This window comes from Sorex araneus, chromosome 6 (genome assembly GCF_027595985.1).
Source record: "Sorex araneus isolate mSorAra2 chromosome 6, mSorAra2.pri, whole genome shotgun sequence".
NCBI classification, from domain to species: Eukaryota; Metazoa; Chordata; class Mammalia; order Eulipotyphla; family Soricidae; genus Sorex; species Sorex araneus.
In genome coordinates, this window is record NC_073307.1 from 102,269,904 (window position 1) to 102,290,041 (window position 20,138).

Here is a 20,138-nt window from a genome sequence, read left to right on the forward strand (position 1 = left end):
TCTGGAATACATAGTGAGATGTCCTCAGGAAGAACCAAACTTTAAGGTTTTATCTCTTACTGTGCTGATACAGAATGGCATTGCTAGAAATATTAGAAGTAGATTTACTACAACTATTTAAGTGGATTACTAGTTGAGGAAAGAAGAAAGCGACACACCCTTGTTTGGATCCCACCCTTGAGCAGATCTCCTAGTATCTTCTTAGATGAGATTTTGTCCTTGAGGAGTGGTCTTACCTCTTTGTTGATGTGTTCATGTTCTGACCCACCCTTGTGTCACCACCCTATGTTATTGTTATATAAACTAAGACTGTAGGAGAAGTAAGAGGGAAGACACAGAGTAGGGGAACACACAGAAGGACGGGAGAACACGAAAAAGCACGGGAGAAGACATAGAAACAGAGGAGACACAGAAGGAGAGCTCAAGGCAAAAGAAGTAAGAGTGACCAGGCTTGGGAGAGAAAGAAGTGGGGACGAGAGAGAGACAGAGAGAGAGAGAGAGAGAGAAGCAGAATGGGAACGGAGATTGGAATAAACTGCAACTAATACCGAACAGCCTGGCAATCGAACAGCCTGGCAATCGTTACTTCCTTCGCCTGCCCATCTTCACCACCCTCCCTGGGGTGGGGGAAAGGCCGTGAGACTACCGAACTACTGAACGCAGGCGGCAGGAGGATAGAGCCCCTTGGCCCCCATCGTCTTTTGTGAACACACACAACAGGTTTCTTTCTAGCACCTTCCTCCTCCGCCCTTTATAAAAGCTACCTGGGGAACTTTATTCCTTTGCTGGTAGGTGTCAACTCTCCCGCTGTCATCAGTAGTATTTGAACAGCAGCGGCTTAATACAGTCTAGTGGCCAGTTCCAGGCCTCCCTGTCTCTGTTTGTATTTCAATTTCAAATTACATTCAAATGAGCATTCACACGTGTTCTTAGTGGTCAGTGGCCTACTCAGGTCTTCCTAATTTTCCTTTTGTCATTTCTCACTGATGTGTAGATCTTCCTGTTTTAGTTTGCTTGTCTTATTTTCCCTCCATGGGTGCTGGGGAGCTCTGAGGCTACACCCTGACTCAGAGGACCATGCTGGGGCATATACCTGGTGCCTGGAATGCCAGCAGTGCACTCCCGCCCTCTCAGCCCCCCCAGTCCCATCTACAGATGATCTTTACCTTTTATCTACATCTTGCAAATGTCCATATCCAATCAACTTCTGCAGATCAAGTTTGGGGTTCTTTGGCCATTCAGTAGCTTGGTCATTTGATTATTATGTCTTTGCTTTGTTGAGAATAAAACAGATTCACAGAGACACTTGGGGGGACATGAAAAGAGAAATACTTGATCCCATTACATATGGCGCACCCCTGAGAATGGTGGTAAACATCATGAGCTTTTAACGACTCCTGTATTCAGGACCCCACCTGAGGACTGTGCTCACGTAGGTGGGATTCACGCTCGTCCATGTGTGAGACCCTATGGGGTCTCTGTCCCTCTGTGGGGATGATGTCACTGCCCCCCCAGAGCAGGGCCTCCAGGCCCTGGCACCGAGATATTTCCTGAATGACAGTGTGGTTTCCTCGCAGGTCTACCTCTATATCAGCCTTTCAAAGACAATTATGTCATCTATCAGTTTCCGATGGAAAATTAACAGAGTCACCACAGAGGGTGATTATGCGGCTTTAATGAGTACACATGTAACATGCTTAGGATAATGAGTGTCTAGTGCAGAGTGAGCACTGGGGTTAGTCATTTATAATGTCAAACTTACTGACTTTCATTACAGTTTGTGCTTCTCAGCTTATTCAGGAAATCTGTTCCCAATAAGATTCTCGTACATGTTCTTGCTTTCTTGGGCACTTTTTTGCTCCTTTTGGAGTAAGGTGGGGTCATGTGGCTTCATTTGATAAAGGAAATACCAAGAGCAGAGATCAGTTCTAGGGACAAAGCCATCTTCCATCAAACACCCTTTCCTGCTCAGTGACCTCTGAAGTCTTTTGTGGGCAGAGATCCAGCATCCTGCTACTCTGGGTGATCAGGGGCAGTGCCCCCAGGTGACTGACCATGGCATGGCCAGAAATACTCGGATTTCTTCCTACTGGAAAGTTATACACATATTCCTCAGGTCCAGTGTTTCCCTAAGTGGCTAAGAGAGCCCCCTGGAGGTACTGCAACAACTGTTATGGTGGTGGTAGTCTTGGGTGTAATAGGGGACGACCAAATATGCTCGGGAACCTCTGTCCTCTTTCTTACTCACATTTTGGTCTTCCACCACTTTGGGGTCACTTTACTCCATGTGCTATGTAGGAAACCAGTTCACGACTTCCTGCTCAGGACTGACCTTGGCAGCGCTGGGGGGCCCATCTGAGGTGCTGGTGTTTGGAAACAGAACCTGTCACATGCATAGCAAGTGCCATAAGTCCAGTACGAGCTCTCTGGGCTGGGAACTATTATTAAAGTGAATTTTCAGGGCTTGATAATTGCTGAGATTTCAAAAAGGCTAGTGAAAAAAAGTCCTGGCTTACTCAACCTAGAACTACAAGAATTATCCGTGAGAAGTCTAAGCCAGGAAATATCTCAATTATGAAAAATGCCAACATCAAATTGACAGCCTTGGGATACTTTTTTGTCCCCCAAGCACATAATATAAACTGTTGAAACATCAAGTGGCAGAGAAGCAATTGAAGTGTGATTCTCATCATTTATTTCTTTACGTTAGAGCATCCACCACAATTAAATTGCATTTTAATACCTTTAATATACTTATACAAAATGCGTTTTGAAAACAGTCGGTGTCTGAAAAATGATTTTTTAATCCTAGAAGAGAGTCAGAGATGGAGAATGATCTCACGGAGCAAAACTGGAGAGAGACCATACACTTCTGTGATTCGACCCTGTCAGTAGCTGTCTGGGGATCCTGGGGTCATGAGCACTAACAGAGATCACCCCAACTTCTCATGGTGTTGCGGACGCTGGCTGGCCAGCCCATTCCCAGCCTCTTGCCCCCTCTGACACCCTCCTCAGGAGCCCTCAGAGTCAGGCTCCGACAGAAAGGTCACAGTTCTGCAGGAGCAGCAGCGTCAGGAGGAAGCCTGGAAGAAGCAGCAGGACCTTGGAGCTTCCCCGGATTCCTGTAGCTAGGGGAGAGACAGGAAGGTTACTCACTCTGTGGCAGATCAGGATTGACTCTCTCAAATGTTTCCTAACGTAAAACAAAGGAACAAACCAACCAAGAGAGGGGCTGGAGCGGTAGTGCAGAGGGTGCTGACCTTGCATGTGTCTGACCTGGGTTTGATCCCTGGCACTGCATTTGTTCCCCGGAGGCTGCCAGGAGTGATCCCTGAGCCCAGAGCCAGGAATAAGCCCTGAGCACCACCAGCTGTGGCCCCCAAAACAACAACCAAACAACCAACCAAACAGAAAAAAACCAAGAGGGTGAGCTCAGGGGGGCTTCCCAGGGACAGGCCAGCAGTGAAAATATCCTCCCGCCCCACAGGGACATGTGAGAGAGGACACACATGCTCTTCTGTCTCTTAAGGTCTCCTAGAGTTGTGAATGCTCGAGGTCCAGTGACCCCCGACCTCTGCCCAGTGCTCCTCTCAGGCTTTGCACCCTAAGCATCTAAGCATCAGTGTTTTGGTAAGAAATCTCTCCTCTCAGGCCCACAGCTGCCCAGCTAGGGTGGAGCTGCTCCTGCATTTTTCTCACCTCAGGACGATGTTTCTGGGTCGCTATTTTACAGCAACATCTATTTAAACTCCTTTTGAAAGAAGTCTCTATTTTACAGCAACGTCTATGCTATGCTCTCTGCCCCACTAACAGGTGTTCCGGGTAGGTTTGTCCCTGTGGAATCTGGTTTCCTCCCGTGGGATTCTCTCTCTGCCGAAATCTGAACACGGATCACTGCGCCCAAGACGGAGCCTGCAGTTCTCCCCCGCTGCACAGTTACCCGGCCATGCTGTCCTCAGAAGGCTGGTTCCAGGGCAGAGTTCCTCCGTGGGAAACCCCAGATTCTCTGTGTTTCTATGTCTAGCCTTAACATTTTTCTTACTCCAACACCCTTTCAGAGCACACAAATGAACCTGTAGACACTTTCTGGATACTGAGGGCCTCAGTAGTTCAACCCACTTTTGATTATACCCTGGATCTCAAAACATTTTAGTTCTTGGGACTCTGATGAAAGCTTGGAGAGCAGATGAATGAGGAGACAGACTCTGCTGGAAAGGTCGTACAGCAGGGCAGGGCGCTTGCTTGCCTTACTCAGGTTTGACTCTCAGCACCCCATAAGGTCCCCTGAATCCCATGGAGTGGTTCCTGAGCACATTGCCAGGAGTAAGCAATGTGCTCAGCACTGCTAAGGAATGGCCCCCAAACAAACCAAGAGATAAACAAATGGCTGTGGTCAGCTCTCTAGACTTAAAAAAAAAAATTGTTATCTTAGAGGTGATAAGACTAGGTATGTGGGGCTGGAGAGATAGTACAGTGGGTAGGGTGTTTGCCCTACATGTGGCCAACCTGGGTTCGATTCCCAGCATCCTATATGGTCCCCTGAACACTGTCAGAAGTAATTTCTGAGTGCAAAGCCAGGAGTAACTCCTGTGCATCGCTAGGTGTGACCCAAAAAGCCAGAGCAATAGTACAACAGGTAGGGTGTGAGGCCGACCCCAGATAAATCCTGGCATCCCATGTGGTCCACTGAGCCTGCTAGGAGTTAGTACTGAGTGAAGAACCAGGAGCAACGCCTGAGTACTGCCAGGATAGCCCCCCAAATTAAACAAAGAAACAAATTTGTTTGTTTGTTTGTTTTTGGGTGACACCTGGCTATCTACAGGGATTACTCCTGGTGGTGGTGGGGGGACCACATGAGATGCTGGGAATCGAACCCGGGTGGCCGCAAGCAAGGCAAATGCTCTACCCGCTGTGCTATTGCTCCAGCCACAAACAAATATAAAAAGGCAAAAAAATCCCTTTCCATTCTATGATCTCAATTCTAGCACCTGCTCTCTCACTCCCTCTCCCTCTGCCTCTCTCCCTCCTCCCCCCACCCCTCCAAGCAGCTCTAATGAAATTTCTTCCAGCCTAGCAGGAAGCTGCACATTTCCCACTTTGGAACTCTCAGGGTCCTCCATCCTGCTTTCTGACCACAGCACTCAGTCTCTGCAGCCTCCTCTCACTCCCTGCGAGCATCCCTCCGAGGTAACGCCAGATCCTGACCACCTTCCCTCCCCAGGCTGCCTCTCAGTCCAGGTACCCCTCTTCTCCCAGCATTATTACTGAGGAGGCACCCCATTCTGCTTTTTTTTAGATCTCAGTCCCCCTGCTTTTGACCTATGACCCAGGACACATTTGTAATTTTCATGACTCCTGTTTCCTGGTGCCTGTGGACTTTTCTCACCCCTCTGCAGAGCAGGAAGCTTAGGAGGTTGGCTGGGCCAGGCACTGCCTCAGCTGTTCTCTTTTCCACGTCTGCAGCTCTGAAGTTTTAGGACTCTAATACTTGGCAACACTGTGCCTCTGGGCCCGTTGTTGGTCCTCCTATTTCTGAGAGGTCCCAGCCCTCCCTCCCAGAACACAGACCCGACTCACCTGAGCTGCTGCCAGAGGAAACATGAAAACAATTGTAGGTACTCTTCCCCTTTTTTGGATTTCCAAGAAAAAAATTATTATGGTTTTTAGTAACTTTCTGATACACCTCGTATCCTGGAAGCAGTACTTCCTTTTCATTTCTATACTTAGAAAAAGCTTCAATATACACACCCAAGCAAGTTTCAATGATAAACAGTGTCCCAGAAGGCCCACTAAATTGTAGAGCTATTTCCTTACTCAAAGATGTTGAGGTGAATTGCCCAAGACGCACAGTACTGCTCCCGGAGTACTGAAACTTGATGGGACAACCCCTATAAACCTTGTAACACTTCCCTCTACTAAGAAGCTGAAGAGCTCTTGTCAAATAATAATGGAAGGCTTTGAAGTGAAAGCTCTTTGGATTTTGCCCGAATTCTCTGACAGCTTTGTTAAAGTCTACTGCAATCTCCCCAGTATAGGCCACTAGGGCTATTCCATAGGCATCCCGGAATGATTTTGGAATCATCTCTTTGATCTCTTGGGTGTTCTTTATTTCCTTCCAGTGTTTCTCTGCATTTTTCCATTCTTCTTGAAATTTTTGATTCATTTTCAGTTCTTCTTCCAACAGCTGGGGTGCGATGTTGTCCATTTGTTGGGTACAGCCTTCATACTGGTCATCAAATGCATTGTAAGCCATGTCTAAAATGCCCAGACACGATGTGGGTTGCTGTTCCAGGCCAGTCACCTGCAAAGGAGTAGGTGTCCCTGGGCCCATTTGCTAAGAAACCAGCAGGTAAAGGTTGAGGCCCAGCCCTGGCATGGACTCCTGGCTCACCAAGAAATGTGCCAAGCTCCGATCACAGGGCCCACAGGTGAACCATGTGTGAGTGCAGGCTGATTGCACTCTAAGCAGTATAAAGGGAAAGGCTCCGGGGCTGGAAATAACTTGGGGATGCTCAGGGCCTACTGTTGGCAGTGCTTGGGGACCATAACATGCTAGGATTAAAGCCAGGGAGCCAGCACACAAAACATACACTTCAGCACTTTGAATCATCTCCCTGATCCCCACACTATTAAAAAAATTCAGGGTGTGGAGAAGCCGGTACGATAGTACTGTGAATAGGGTGTTTGCCTTCCACGTGGCTACCCAGGTTCTATCCCCAGCACCTCATAAGGTTTCCTGAATCTGCCAAAACACAGATACAGGAGTAAACCCTGAGCCCTGTTGGGTATGTCTACCCACCCCGATAAAGTAAATTAAAAATATTTTCAGATTTCCTTCTCCAAATGGTTTTTCTACAGACTTACTGTGGACTCACTCTTGTTTCAGAAAGTGAGCGGGGAGCAGGGTGACAGTGTGTGTGGGGGGGGATTGGAGGGTCTGTGTTACCTGCTGCAGTAGACATGCAGTTAGGATCACAAGGTGAACAGTGGCTGTGAGGGCTGCCATCTCCTCCAAAGCAGAAATCCCTACAGGAAAACACAGGGCATAGACTCAGCTTGTGAACACAGATTCCTTGTGCATAGATTGACCCTTTAGTCCTGTGTTTGTGAATCTCTGCTGCAAATACCAATCAGGCTCCTTTTCCTGTTGCTTTTCTTAACATCCAATCAGGGTTTCCTGCAACAGCTCTGCCTGGGTCCCGCACAAGAGACAAGGTCCACTGTAGTGAGCGGGCCTTCAGCATATAGCTTGCAGTCAAGCATTCACATTAACAGGTTGAGAAATCCATTTTACAAGAACCGGAGGACTGGGACATTTTTTTTTTTCTTTTTGGGTCACACCCGGTGATGCACAGGGGTTACTCCTGGCTCTGCACTCAGGAATTATCCCTGGCGGTGCTCAGGGGACCATATGGGATGCTGGGAATCGAACCCGGCTCAGCCGCATACAAGGCAAACGCCCTACCTGCTGTCCTATTGCTCCAGCCCCGGGACTGGGACATTTTTACAAGAACAGGATGGTTAGCAAACAGGAATAGATAGATCAGCCTTCTGGATAACTACTGTTACCTCCCCTACTTGCCCCGGGTGCCATTAGTTACTTCTAGTTTTGCCTTAAGGCCATGATGCAAGTGGATTGAAGCCTAAGCAGACATAAGCACTGTGGAGTTACAGTAAAGTGTCTTTTGCTTTTGCTCACATCTCTCTGTATGTGTGTGTGTGTATTTGTCTCCCCTGTCCCTATCATTCTTGGACCCTCTGTTTGTCAACCCCGTTATCCAGTTCTGCGGGACTGGACAGTCCACTAGGGGGCTGGGATAGAAAAAACCAGCTGTCCTGGTAAAAGGTAGATCTGTGAGTTATGAAGGTATGGAGAGACAGAACAGGTCACTGCAGCCCCCTTCATTGATTCTGACACTGACTCAAAGAAATTCTTGAGGTCCCCTCACCACTATTAAAATCTGTGCTTCTCAAATTAATTGGTTTCACACAGAAGGCAATCCTTCTGTATATCTGTAGATACAGCCTTTGGCTGGGAGAACTAATATGCATTGAGCCTTTGATGGCTTCTTGCTTCAAGAAAGATAAAGTTGGTTGTGCATGGAGCTGGGAGGGAAAGGGGAGATTCATTTTCTTATTCTGGCAGAGCCCTTAGCCCAAGGGTCTGTGTGAAACTCAGGCACCCACAGTACTGCTTCCAGAATCCTCTGCATAATTTCATGATTCACAATAAAGTTTTAAATTTTGAAAGTGGTGGTTGTACTGCATATCTGTGGTTTCCTATATTTCCTGTTTGGCAATTTCTTATTCGTTGTTTGTTTGTTTGTTTGTTTGTTTGGGGACCATACTTATTGGTACTCACAGCTTCTCCACTGTATTAATGCTCCAGTCCTTTTTTTGTAACTTATTTTGGGTCACACCTGGCAATGTTCAGAGGTTACTCAAACTCTATGCTCAGGAACGACTCCTGGTGGCTTCTGAGACCATATGGGGTCCCCATATGGGTGCTGGGGATAGAACTTAAGTAGCCTATATACAAGGCAAGCTTCCTACCCACTGTACTCCACTCCCACCATTTTTGCAAGTTCTTGACCTCACCTCCCTCTCTGTAATATTTCTTTCTTTCTTCTGTTTTGGCTCGGGAGCACAACCAGGAATGCTCAGGGGTTGCTTCTGGCTCTCACTCAGGAATCACTCATGCTCAGGGAAAATATTGGATATCAGGGATCAAACTCAGGTTGGCTGCATGCAAGGACTATAATTTTTCTTTTCCTTTTTTTTGTTTTTTTCCTTTTTGGTTTTCTTTGCTTTTTCCTTTCCTTCTATGAATTTAAAACCCCAGCGTTGCTCAGGGCTTACTCCTAACTCTGTAGTCAGAAATTACTCCTATTAGTGCTCAGGGGGACCATATGGGATGTTGAGGATCAAACCCTCAAAATGCAAGACAAGTGCCCTACCTACCGTATTATTGCTCCGACCCCAATTTCTTACACATTGCTGATTGTGGCTTTTGTTCTTGACATATATCCCACTCCTGCCATCACCCCAAGCTTTAGCTCTTCTTCCTGTCCTATTGAGGTAGGCAGGTAGGTGAGGGACTCCTGGGATTAAATTTCAGACACTAATAAAACCTGGCTCTGGTGTAAAGAAAATAAATTCCTCTCTTGCCAGTCTTAAAGCAGTAGGTCCCCTTTGGAGATGCAAGAACTGAGCCTGAAAAACTATCACTGACACCAGTATCCGCCTAGACAACCTGGAACCCTTCAAAACAGTAAAGTCCTCCTAGACAACCTGGAACCCTTCAAAACAGTAAAGTCCTCCGTAGGAAGAAGAGGCTGTGATAAGACTGAAAGATCTCCAAAGTTCAAAGTTCTTCCCCTTTCACAATACCCTGATAATCCATGTGTGAAGAAAACTCCAGCCCAGGCAGGATCCATGTGTAACCTCCTCCCGAGAACCATTAAAACTTCTCACCCCTCTAGAGAAGCCTTTGTTGTCTCTTTGTATTTATCCACTATACATTCCTTCTTCCATCCATCTTATTTCATAACTTCACCTATTTTGCTTCATTGTCTCCTGAAATACTTTTCCGTGAGAATAAGACCAAGTCTCACACTTTGTAGATCAGGTGCAACTTGATGGTTGCACCTGTGTGCTAAGTGTCTACACCCTGAAGGTGCCCATTCCAACTTTCCTGTCCTAACCCTCCAGGAACTTCCTTGGGGAGCTTGGGCTGGGGTTTGAGCAGGAGGGCAGTGGCAGTCCCTTTATCAAGTCTGAGAACCCCTCTTTTTCCCAACATCTCCCACCTTCCTCCTATATCCTGGCTCCAATATCTCCTTAGGGACTCTCGAACCTTCCTTCACTCAAAGACCCTTCCCTATAGAGGACAGAATTAAGAGTTTTTGAGTACCTGTTTTCCTGTGGCTCCTTGCTGATGCAGTCCTGGTCACCTCAGATAAAACACCTGAGAAGTGAATGCCCTTTTATATTTTGGGGGATGTAGTTTCACTTTCATAGGTTAAATGGAAGGAGGGAACAATCCCATGTATTTTGTTATCATTAACTTTCTTTGATCTGAGATTTAGGATCTCCAGGTCTTTGTGTTTCCTGCCTGTGACCCATGAAATGTGTGTGTTAATACACCTATCTATTTAGGTGTATTAACAAGAAAAGTGTGACCCGTGAAATACACACACACACATATATATATATGTGTGTGTGTGTGTATTTCATATATATATATATATATATATATATATATATATATATATATATTGACTGTACCTGACAAGGCTCAGGGGTTACTCCCGACTCTTCAGTCAGAAATTACTCCTAGAAGTGTTGGGGTACCATATGGGATGATGGAGATCGAACCAGAGTTGGCCATATGGAAGGCAAGTGTCCTATCACTCCAGCGTCCCTACCCCCCACTCCCCGTGCCAAATAATTTTTGTCGAGCAGCACAAAAATTTTCTAGTACCATTCTAGATTTTATAGGTGTGTCTCAGGCAAACACAATATTCGATGATTCACATGACTAGATTTAACTGAAGACAAAAACTCCTACTGGCATGTTAGGAGGAATAAACCATGAGGGCAGATATTGGTAGGGAGAGTTCTGTCAAGGGGAAATGCTGCCTTGGGCAGATGCTGGACATCTGAGCAGAAAGTCTCACCACTGCCATGGAAGCCCTGCCCCAGAGAGGCTGCCAGTCACACTCGGGTACAAGGGGCATTTGAGGGAGGCATCACTAGTCGTTTTAGTCCTCACAGTCAGACTTCTCTGGGTGATGTTGCTCTTAGAAGATTAAATGTACTATTTCTTGGACAATCAAGACCTTTACCAACTGACTGATAAAGGTCAGTTTTTTTTTACACCCTACAGGCCAGACATTTTATTATATTGTATTTATTAATATGCTTTGTGTTTTAGCAAGATTCAGTCATTCTCAGGGATTGCTCCTGACTCTGTGGATTACTGTACGAGATGCTCAAGATTGAACCTGGGTCGGCTGCATGCAAGGCAAGCTCCCTACTACTGTACCTTCTCTCCACCACCAGACCAGGCTGGTGGAAATATCTTCTGTGAGAGATAATTCTTGCATAAAAGTTCATATTAAGAGCCAGAGTTTCTTTTTATTAACATAGCACTAGTGACCAGAGTCATAAATTAGAGGGGTCTTCTTTGTAGAATTCGCTATTTTGTTTTGGGGTCACACCTGGTGGTAGGTGCTCAGGGCTTACTCCTGGGCCTGTGCTCAGTGATCACTCCTGGTAGGCTGGGGGACCATGTGGGGTGTCAGGGATCAAACCTGGGTTGGCATTTTGAAAGGCAAGCACCTTATGTCACGTAATATAGCTCTGGTTCCTAAATATAGGGTTTTTTTTCTGTTTTGATTTTTGGGTCACACCCAGCGATGCTCAGGAGTTACTCCTGGCTCTGTATTCAGCAATTACTTCTGATAGTGCTTGGGGGACCATATAGGATGCTGGGGATCGAACCCGGGTCGACCGTGTGCAAGAGGAACACCCTACCTTCTGTACTATTGCTCCGGCCCAAAATAGTTATTTTTGATGTCTCTTTATGTTTTATTTATTTATGGTTGAATCCCCCTTGGCACTAGAGCCCCATTACTCTTTGAAGCTTGCCCCCAAGATTGGCGGACATCCTTCCCAGCTTAGGTTTTTGCTGATAAAACCTTTCTTGTTTAGTATGTTGTCTCTGTGCTTTTTCAGACGACAGGCAAAATAGATAGGTGTATTAACACGAAAATGAAGAAATCTGCTGAAGATCTTTCACAGTTACCTGGAGGAGGTTAGTTTCTGACGAACATAGCTGAATGATGCCCATGGACAGGTGGATTGTATGAGGAGATCCTGAGAGGCTGAGAAAAGACGAGGAGAAGCGAAGTAGGCTTCTAACACATTGCTTTCGTGTTTATTTGGGGATGGGGGTTGGAGCCACACCTAGAGGTTCTCCCGGCTTATTCCTGGTTATATGCTCAAGGGTTACTGCTGGTAGTGCTCGGGGGACCATATGCCATGCCAGGGATTGAATCAGGGCTGACCATGAGCAAGGGAAGTGCCTGAACCCTTTAGTATATCCTAAGGACTGACCAAGTATTTGAACACATTGTCTAGCAGAGCAATGCCAGAATTTATGGTGAAGAGAATTTCAGAATCACTGAATTTGTGGTGAAAGATTGCCACCTGATTTATGGTCCCTTGTAAGATTTCTCCAGTGGCCTAACTCCATAAACTCTCCCCTCACTGGGACACAGGTACATTGTACGGAGACAGATTCTCTGAAAAGATTGTTCTGTAGACTTCTGTAGAGATAAATAAGCCCTGTGTGCTGCTCAGGACTTGTAGCTCACTCAGTGTGTGTGTCTGGTCTTGTCCTGACACTTCTCTACCCAATCTGCGCTTTTCTAGTCTGAAATCGTGCTGCTGGGTCTGTCTCAGACTGTTCCTCTGCACTGCCCCCTGGGTCTCAGTATTTCTTTTCATTTATTTATTTATTTATTTTTATTTTTCCTTTTTTTTTTTTTATTAGTGAATCACCGTGGGGGTACAGTTACAGAGTTATACATTTTTGTGCTCATGTTTCCCCCATACAAAGTTCGAGAACCCATCCCTTCACCAGTGCCCATTCTCCACCACCAGTAAACCCAGCATCCCTCCCCCCTCCCCAGTCCCATCTCCCCCCACCCCACACTGCCACTATGGCAGGGTATTCCCTTTTGTTCTCTCTCTCTGATTAGGTGTTGTGGTTTGCAATAAAGGTGTTGAGTGGCCATTGTGTTCAGTCTGTAGTCTACATTCAGCACGCTTCACCCTTCCCCCGCATGACCTCCGGCCACATTTTACTTGGTGTTCCCTTCTCTGAGTTACCCAGAATGAGAGACTAGCCTCCAAGCCATGGAGACAGCCTCCTGGTATTTATTTCTACTATTCTTGGGTGTTAGACTCCTACTCTATTATTCTATATTCCACAGATGAGCACAATCTTTCTATGTCTGTCTCTCTCTTTCTGACTCATTTCACTTAGCATGATACTTTCCATGCTGATCCACTTATATGCAAACTTCATGACCTCATTTTTTCTAACAGCTGCATAGTATTCCATTGTATAGATGTACCAAAGTTTCTTCAGCCAGTCATCTGTTCTAGGGCACTCAGGTTTTTTCCAAATTCTGGCTATTGTCAATAGTGCTGCGATGAACATATAAGTGCAGATGTCATTTCGACTATACTTTTTTGCTTCTCTGGGATATATTCCCAGCAGTGGTATTGCTGGATCAAATGGAAGCTCAACCTCTAGTTTTTTGAGATTCGTCCATATTGTTTTCCAAAAGGGCTGAACTAGTCGGCATTCCCACCAGCAGTGTAGAAGGGTCCCTTTCTCCCCACATCCTTTCCAACAGTGGTTGCTTTTGTTCTTTTGGATGTGTGCCAGTCTCTGTGGTGTGAGGTGGTATCTCAGGATTGTTTTGATCTGCATCTGTCTAATGATTAGTGATGTAGAGCACTTTTTTATATGCCTTTTGGCCATTCATATCTCTTCCTTGGGAAAGTTTCTGTTCATTTCTTCGCCCCATTTTCTGATGGGGTTGGATGTTTTCTTCTTGTTGAGTTCAACCAGTGCTTTATACACCATTGATATCAACCCCTTATCTCATGGGTATTGTGTAAATAACCTTTCCCATTCTGTAGATAGTCTTTGTTGTTGGAGACTGTTCAGGACCCTGAACAAAAGAGGGCCCCCCCCCACCCCGCAACCTTTATCCTAGACAAACCAGAAAATTCCATTACCAGCGTTTGCATAACCTGAGGCACAGGTGCCCTTGTGACAAAGGAAATAGCTAAACTCAAGAAGTAAAAGTAGCCCAGGGAGTTAACCACGAGACCCCAAAAGCCCATAAAGTAGATTGCCTTCCTTTACACTGAAAGCCTTGTACATTCCTCCTGACAGATGCTCCTGCCAGATAAACCCTTGTCTTCCCCTCCCCACTATTTCTCAACCGACTCTTGGAGAATATTGTAAGCCCACCAAATAACACCCCGAACCTTTCCTTATTTGGTCTGAGAAGACACTTCCCTGATGATTGACAACTCATGTACCAACCCCCTGCTAAGAAAGGTATAAAACCAGCATGGCTGGTAATAAAGACGCTCTTGATCAGCACGTGTTGTCTTGAGCCCCTTTTTACTAACCTCACCAGTTTTATTTTCAGATCGGGACCGCTCATAGAACCCACCCAATTAGAAACGATTTCCACTGTTGTCTCTCTGCGGGCCGGAGAGATTTTCGGGGGAACGTGCACTTTGTATTTTGGTCACTGTATCTTTTGCAGTGCAGAAGCTTTTTAGTTTAATGTAGTCCCATTTGTTGATCTCTGTTTCTACTTGATTGCTTAGTTCCGTGTCATCTTTGATGATACCTTTATCTTCAATATCGTGGAGGGTTTTGCTGACCTTGTCTTCAATGTACCTTATGGTTTGTGGTCTGATGTTGAGGTCTTTAATCCATTTTGATCTGACTTTTGTGCATGGTGTCAGGTCGAGGTCTAAGCCCATTCTTTTGCATGTGGTTGTCCAGTTGTGCCAGCACCATTTGTTAAAGAGGCTTTCCTTGCTCCACTTCACATCTCTTGCTCCCTTATCAAAGATTAGATGCTCATACATTTGGGGTTGTGTGTAGGGATATTCCACCCTGTTCCATTGGTCTGCGGGTCTGCATTTGTTCCAGTACCATGCTGTTTTAATTGTTACCGCTTTGTAGTAAAGTTTGAGGTTGGGGAGGGTGATGCCTCCCATCGTCTTTTTCCCAAGAATTGTTTTAGCTATCCGTGGACGTTTGTTGTTCCATATGAATTTTAGGATTGCTTGATCCGTTTCTTTGAAGATTGTCATGGGTATCCTTATAGGGATCGCGTTGAATCTGTATAATGCTTTGGGGAGTATTGCCATTTTGACAATATTGATTCTCCCTATCCATGAGCAAGGTATATGTTTCCATTTCCTCATGTCCTTTTTTATTTCATGGAGTAGCATTTTATAGTTTTCTTTGTAGAGGTCTTTTACTTCCTTGGTTAGGCTGATTCCGAGGTACTTGATTTTCTGGGGCATGATTGTGAATGGGATTGCTTTTTTCATGTCCCTTTCCTCTGTCTCATTGTTTGTATATAGGAAGGCCATGGATTTTTGGATATTGATTTTGTAGCCTGCAACTTTACTGTATAAGTCTATTGTTTCTAGGAGTTTCTTAGTAGAGGCTTTGGGCTTCTCTAGATATAGTATCATATCATCTGCAAATAGTGAGAGTTTGATTTCTTCCTTCCCTATATGGATGCCCTTAATCTCTTTTTCTTGTCTAACAGCTATCGCAAGTACTTCCAGTACTATATTGAAGAGAAGTGGTGACAGTGGGCATCCTTGTCTTGTGCCTGATCTTAGAGGAAAGGCCCTTAGTTTTTCCCTGTTGAGGATAATGCTTGCAGTAGGCTTGTGGTAGATGCTTTCGACTATCTTTAGGAAAGTTCCTCCAAAACCCATTTTGGTGAGAGTTTTCATCATGAACGGATATTGGATCTTGTCAAATGCTTTCTCTGCATCTATTGATATGATCATATGGTTTTTATCTTTACTTTTGTTGATATGATGGATTATGTTGATTGATTTCCGGATGTTAAACCATCCCTGCATCCCTGGGATGAATCCCACTTGGTCATGGTGTATGATCTTCTTGATGAGTTGTTGGATCCTATTTGCTAGTATTTTGTTGAGGATCTTAGCATCGGTGTTCATCAGGGATATTGGTCTATAATTTTCTTTCTTAGTGGTGTCTTTGTTTGCTTTTGGTATTAGGGCGTCAGTATTTCTTAGTCTCCAGCCATGTGCTTATGGGCAAGATTACTGTGCTCCATCCCTGTCCTCTAGACACTACCCCAGCAGATCCCTGTCACCCCCGCTTTCCTAGTTTCCAGCCACAGTCACATACACGCACACACGTATGGGTGAGACCTCTGTGCTCAGTTGCCACTGTCTGGGCATAAGATCCTTGCCTAATTTTGCAGTCTGGCTGGGGGTAGGTGAATGTGGGGAGGGAAAGAGAGAGAGAGAGAGAGAGAGACAGACAGACAGACAGACAGGCAGGCAGATAGAGACAGGCAGAGAGACAGAGAGGCAGAGACAGAGAGATGTTTAAGAGAGAACATGGGCTTGAGAGAGAGAGAGTGGGAGAGATGCTCACGAGAGAACATGGGCCTCTCTCTACTGTGGTAAAAGCATGACAAAGCATCTCAAGCAGGAATGTGTGGGCTGTTTCTCCAGAACAGAAAGTATGCCCTCAAGTTGGTTTACACAGTTATTCCAAACTGCCACCTATTCCCAGCTTGCAACTGTTGATGGTTGTTCCCTTGGCCTTGGTTCCAGGGTATCAAGCCACTTCCCATCCCTGGACACCTTCTATTCTGAAATTCTACATATCGATGCTTCTCTTTCCAGCCCCTACCCCATGCTCCGCCCAGCCCCAGCCACCATTCCCTCCCCTTCTCCCCCACCCCCATACACACACAGATGAGTCTTTTCTGTCAAAGACCTTCATGCTTTTGGCTGGTTTATATTCCAGGCTATGCTTTTTCCCCCAATGCCCATCCCCGAACACTCCCCTCCCCCCGCCCCATACACAATCTTCCTGTCTGTAACAAAAAAGACTTATTTTTGCCAACAACCAATCTAAGGTAATTTGGTTTCTATGAAGTTCTGTTTCCACTGTTTTTCTAGGCCAAATCAATGGTGACAGGTGACAGAAGTTAACTGGCAACAAGTCAGCAGGTTGGAAGCTGGTGGACTAAAGACAGTCATCATGTCACAGAAGCATTTTCAATAGGAAAAGAGAACAGGTAAGAACAGTTTTCGGGCAGGTGGATCACAGGCAGGCAGATCATGCAGGAAGATCAAGAGTTTCCTTCCCAGTTGGTCCCTTCACACCTCTCCATGTGACTTCAACTAACGTTTTCTTATTTTAATTTTTTTATTTTAATAAATCATCGTGAAATACAGTTACAGACTTACAAATTTCCGTGATTACATTTCAATCAAGCAATGCTCGAGTACCCATCCCTCCACCAGTGCCCATTCTCCACCAGCGATGTTCCCAGTGTCCCTTCTGCCACCCCCAAACCAACGAAAGTTTTCTGATTCAGTTTCTGTCCTCTTCTTCAAGACAGGAAAGGGGGCTGGTCCACTCTCCAAATTTTCACCCTGATAAGATGGCTTTTTTAATTTTTAATTTTGACTTTAGTCCTCACATTAGAAATATCTCTCTCTGTCTCTCTCTGTGTCTCTGTCTCTCTGTTTCTCTCTGTCTCTCTCTCCGTGTCTCTCTCTGTCTCTGTCTCTGTCTCTTTCTTCTTTTTTTTAATTAATAGTTTATTTTTAATTAGTGAGTCAACGTGAGGGTACAGTTACAGATTTATACATTTTTGTGATCATGTTTCTCCCTTACAAAGTTTGATAACCCATCCCTTCACCAGTGCCCATTCTCCACCACCAGTAAACCCAACATCCCTCCCCCCTCCCCAGTCCCGTCTCCCCCCACCCCACACTGCCACTATGGCAGGGTATTCCCTTTTGTTCTCTCTCTCTGATTAGGTGTTGTGGTTTGCAATAAAGGTGTTGAGTGGCCATTGTGTTCAGTCTCTAGCCTATATTTGGCCCGCATCATCTTTCCCCCACATGACCTCCAACCACATTTTACTTGGTGTTCCCTTCTCTGAGTTGCCCAGAATGAGAGTCTGTCTCTTCTTCACCCACTCTTTCCAGTAGATAGGGCGTCCCTGGCAATAAGAGTTTCTCCGGGAGTATTCAAGCCAAGATGACCAAGGTGAGATCTAAAGAAGTTGCTGCTTCCCAGCCCTCAGGTAGCTCAAAGTCATGAAGCCCGAGCTCCTTTGTAGATGCAGGAACTGAGGCCAGAGAAGTCAGCATCCCCTGGGGAAAGAAGACATTTCAATAGGAATAAAAGACTGTGATAGAACCTGAAAGAAAGCCACCTAAAATCCCAAAGCTTTTCCTCTATTAAAACACACTGATTTACTTTCATAAACTCAGAGAACTCCAGGCCAGGATGGAAACTATCCCCCTATAACGCCTTCCCAAAGGACACTCAGGGCTCTCCTTCCTCCTGAGAAGCCCGTGTTCCCTCTCACTCATGTTTCTCTCCCCCTCACACCCCTCATATTTCCTAAATGAAATGATTTTACATCACTAGTTTTTTCCTCCTGAAAGTCTTTTCTGGGAAAAGAAAACCTAAAACTGGAAAACCTGCGTGGAAATCAGGACCAACTCTCACTTCCCGTTCCTTGTAAAGAGCAATCTCCACTTCCTGCCTTAGACCCTGGTGCCCAGAAAACTCGGTGATGGGGATGGAGCCCTTCATGGTGTAGACCAAGTTGAAGCAGGCAGGCAGATAGGGAAAGCAATAACCTCCCCACCATGACAATGAATTCTTGAGAAGTAATTAAACCAATTAGCCCTAGGCTACAGAGAGTCTCTTGCCCACTGGCCTGGCTATCTTCCCCGGGGGCCCCTCAGAAGGGATGGACTCCAGCTACCCTCCCCACTCAGAGCAGAGCTCCCGCTGCTGAAGACCTCCGGAGCCTTAGCCACAGACATGCTCAAGGCCTCTCTTCGCCGATTTGGACGAGCCTCACGCATGAAGGTACTGGCAGAGGAACACAGGTGTTTGGGACCTCCAAGCCTGCTCAGATTGGGACTGGGCCTCTTCCACCCAGATTTCCCAATTTCCAGTAGCTAGGCTGTCACACCCAGGGACTGCCCCCAGGGCCCTGGAATCCCACCAATGACCAACATCCAGAGACTTAAAAGCAAGCTCACGGAAGCATGCAGCCACAAAGCCTACTTATACCTTACTTCTCCCTCTGTGCGAACCTGGCAAACTATCAAGACTTTCCTGCCCACATGGGAGAGCCTCCTAAACTCCCCAAAGGTCATTCAGGGCTCTCCTTCCTCATGAGAAGCCCGTGTTCACATGGTGTATTCATATGCCAAAACCAGTAACAATGCTGGGTCTCATTTCCCTAACCCTGAAAGAGCCTCCAATGTGGCATCATTTGGAAGGATGAGTAGAGAGGCTTCTAAAATCTCAGGATTAGGACTAATGGAGACGTTACTGAGACCACTTGATAAATTAGACCATCAATGGGATGATATGATGATGATGATGGCTGCTAAAAACCCACCTTGTGGACACAGGAATTAAGGACTTATAAGACCTTTACCTGGTGTCAGCACAGACCCAGAAAAGGCTGGAACCCTCTCCAAGAGAGCTCCAACAGGAACTTAGTGTTCAAAAGTTTTTTTTTAAAGGCCACGGTGGCTCTCTCTCACCGCCTGTGTTTGGTGGTCTCTGGCCGCTTCCCCCACCCCGGGCTGGCCTATTGCTGTGGGTGGACAAAAGAGAGAACGAGGGCCAGGCTGATTGGTGTCAGTTGCAGTTTTATTTCAATATCTTCTCCATTCTCCTCTGATTCATTCTCCTTCTGTTTATGCCTCCCCCAGTCCACTCTTTCAGCCTTAGTTAATTCCCAAAGCATGAGGTTTTGGGGTAATAATTACATGTAGGTGTGGCCATACAATCAACAGAGGTAAAGTCCTTCCCTCAGGGTAAGCTTCTCTAGGGCAGATTCTCATTCAGTAAGAAGACCCACCCAAGAGTGAAATTCCATCTATGGTTGTGCTTCTCCTTTCCTTAGTCCAATATTCATAAAATTAATCATTTTGTATGGACATAGTAAGAGAAACTTAATGTATCTCTTAAATTAAGTTTGTAGGATGGCTCTCCTGGGGGCATCTCACTATAGATCTCAGAGACAGTGCTCAGGCTAGATTTCCTAACCTTAGCAGGGTCCTAATCTAGTTGTTATTTTTTGGATCATGACAGAATTTGTCCATGATCATGCTCTTAACTTATAGTTAAGTATTGTGGCGCTTTGGCCTGGCCCATTTCAATGCCAGGGAAGCTCAGAGCTTGTCCTGGGTTCATCCAATCCCTCTTTGGGACCCTGCTTTTGGGTTGCCAGGAACAAAGGGCAACGAGGCTTAAGTAG

At 45.8% G+C, this 20,138-nt stretch overlaps 1 protein-coding gene across 1 annotated transcript; it reads right to left on the bottom strand.

Annotated features, from left to right (window-relative positions):
- Positions 1–3,027: 3,027 nt before the first annotated feature.
- On the bottom strand, positions 3,028–18,448 carry LOC129405914 (T-cell ecto-ADP-ribosyltransferase 2-like). Its single transcript, XM_055143635.1, has 4 exons — positions 18,334–18,448; positions 6,947–7,026; positions 5,578–6,334; positions 3,028–3,128 (listed from the first exon to the last, which is right to left on the bottom strand). The coding sequence occupies exons 1-4, from the start codon at positions 18,446–18,448 to the stop codon at positions 3,028–3,030; spliced, it is 1,053 nt and encodes a 350-aa protein (XP_054999610.1).
- Between the last annotated feature and the right edge of the window lie 1,690 nt (positions 18,449–20,138).

Excerpts from the sequence above, each read along its gene's own strand:
- LOC129405914 (XM_055143635.1), bottom strand. The coding sequence starts at position 18,448 with ATGAAGGGCTCCATCCCCATCACCGAGTTTTCTGGGCACCAGGGTCTA. Across the intron at positions 7,027-18,333 it reads TGGTCCTGATTTCCACGCAG|GGATTTCTGCTTTGGAGGAG; the intron begins GTTTTCCAGTTT and ends GTTTTCCTGTAG. Across the intron at positions 3,129-5,577 it reads TTCCTCTGGCAGCAGCTCAG|CTACAGGAATCCGGGGAAGC; the intron begins GTGAGTCGGGTC and ends TCTCTCCCCTAG.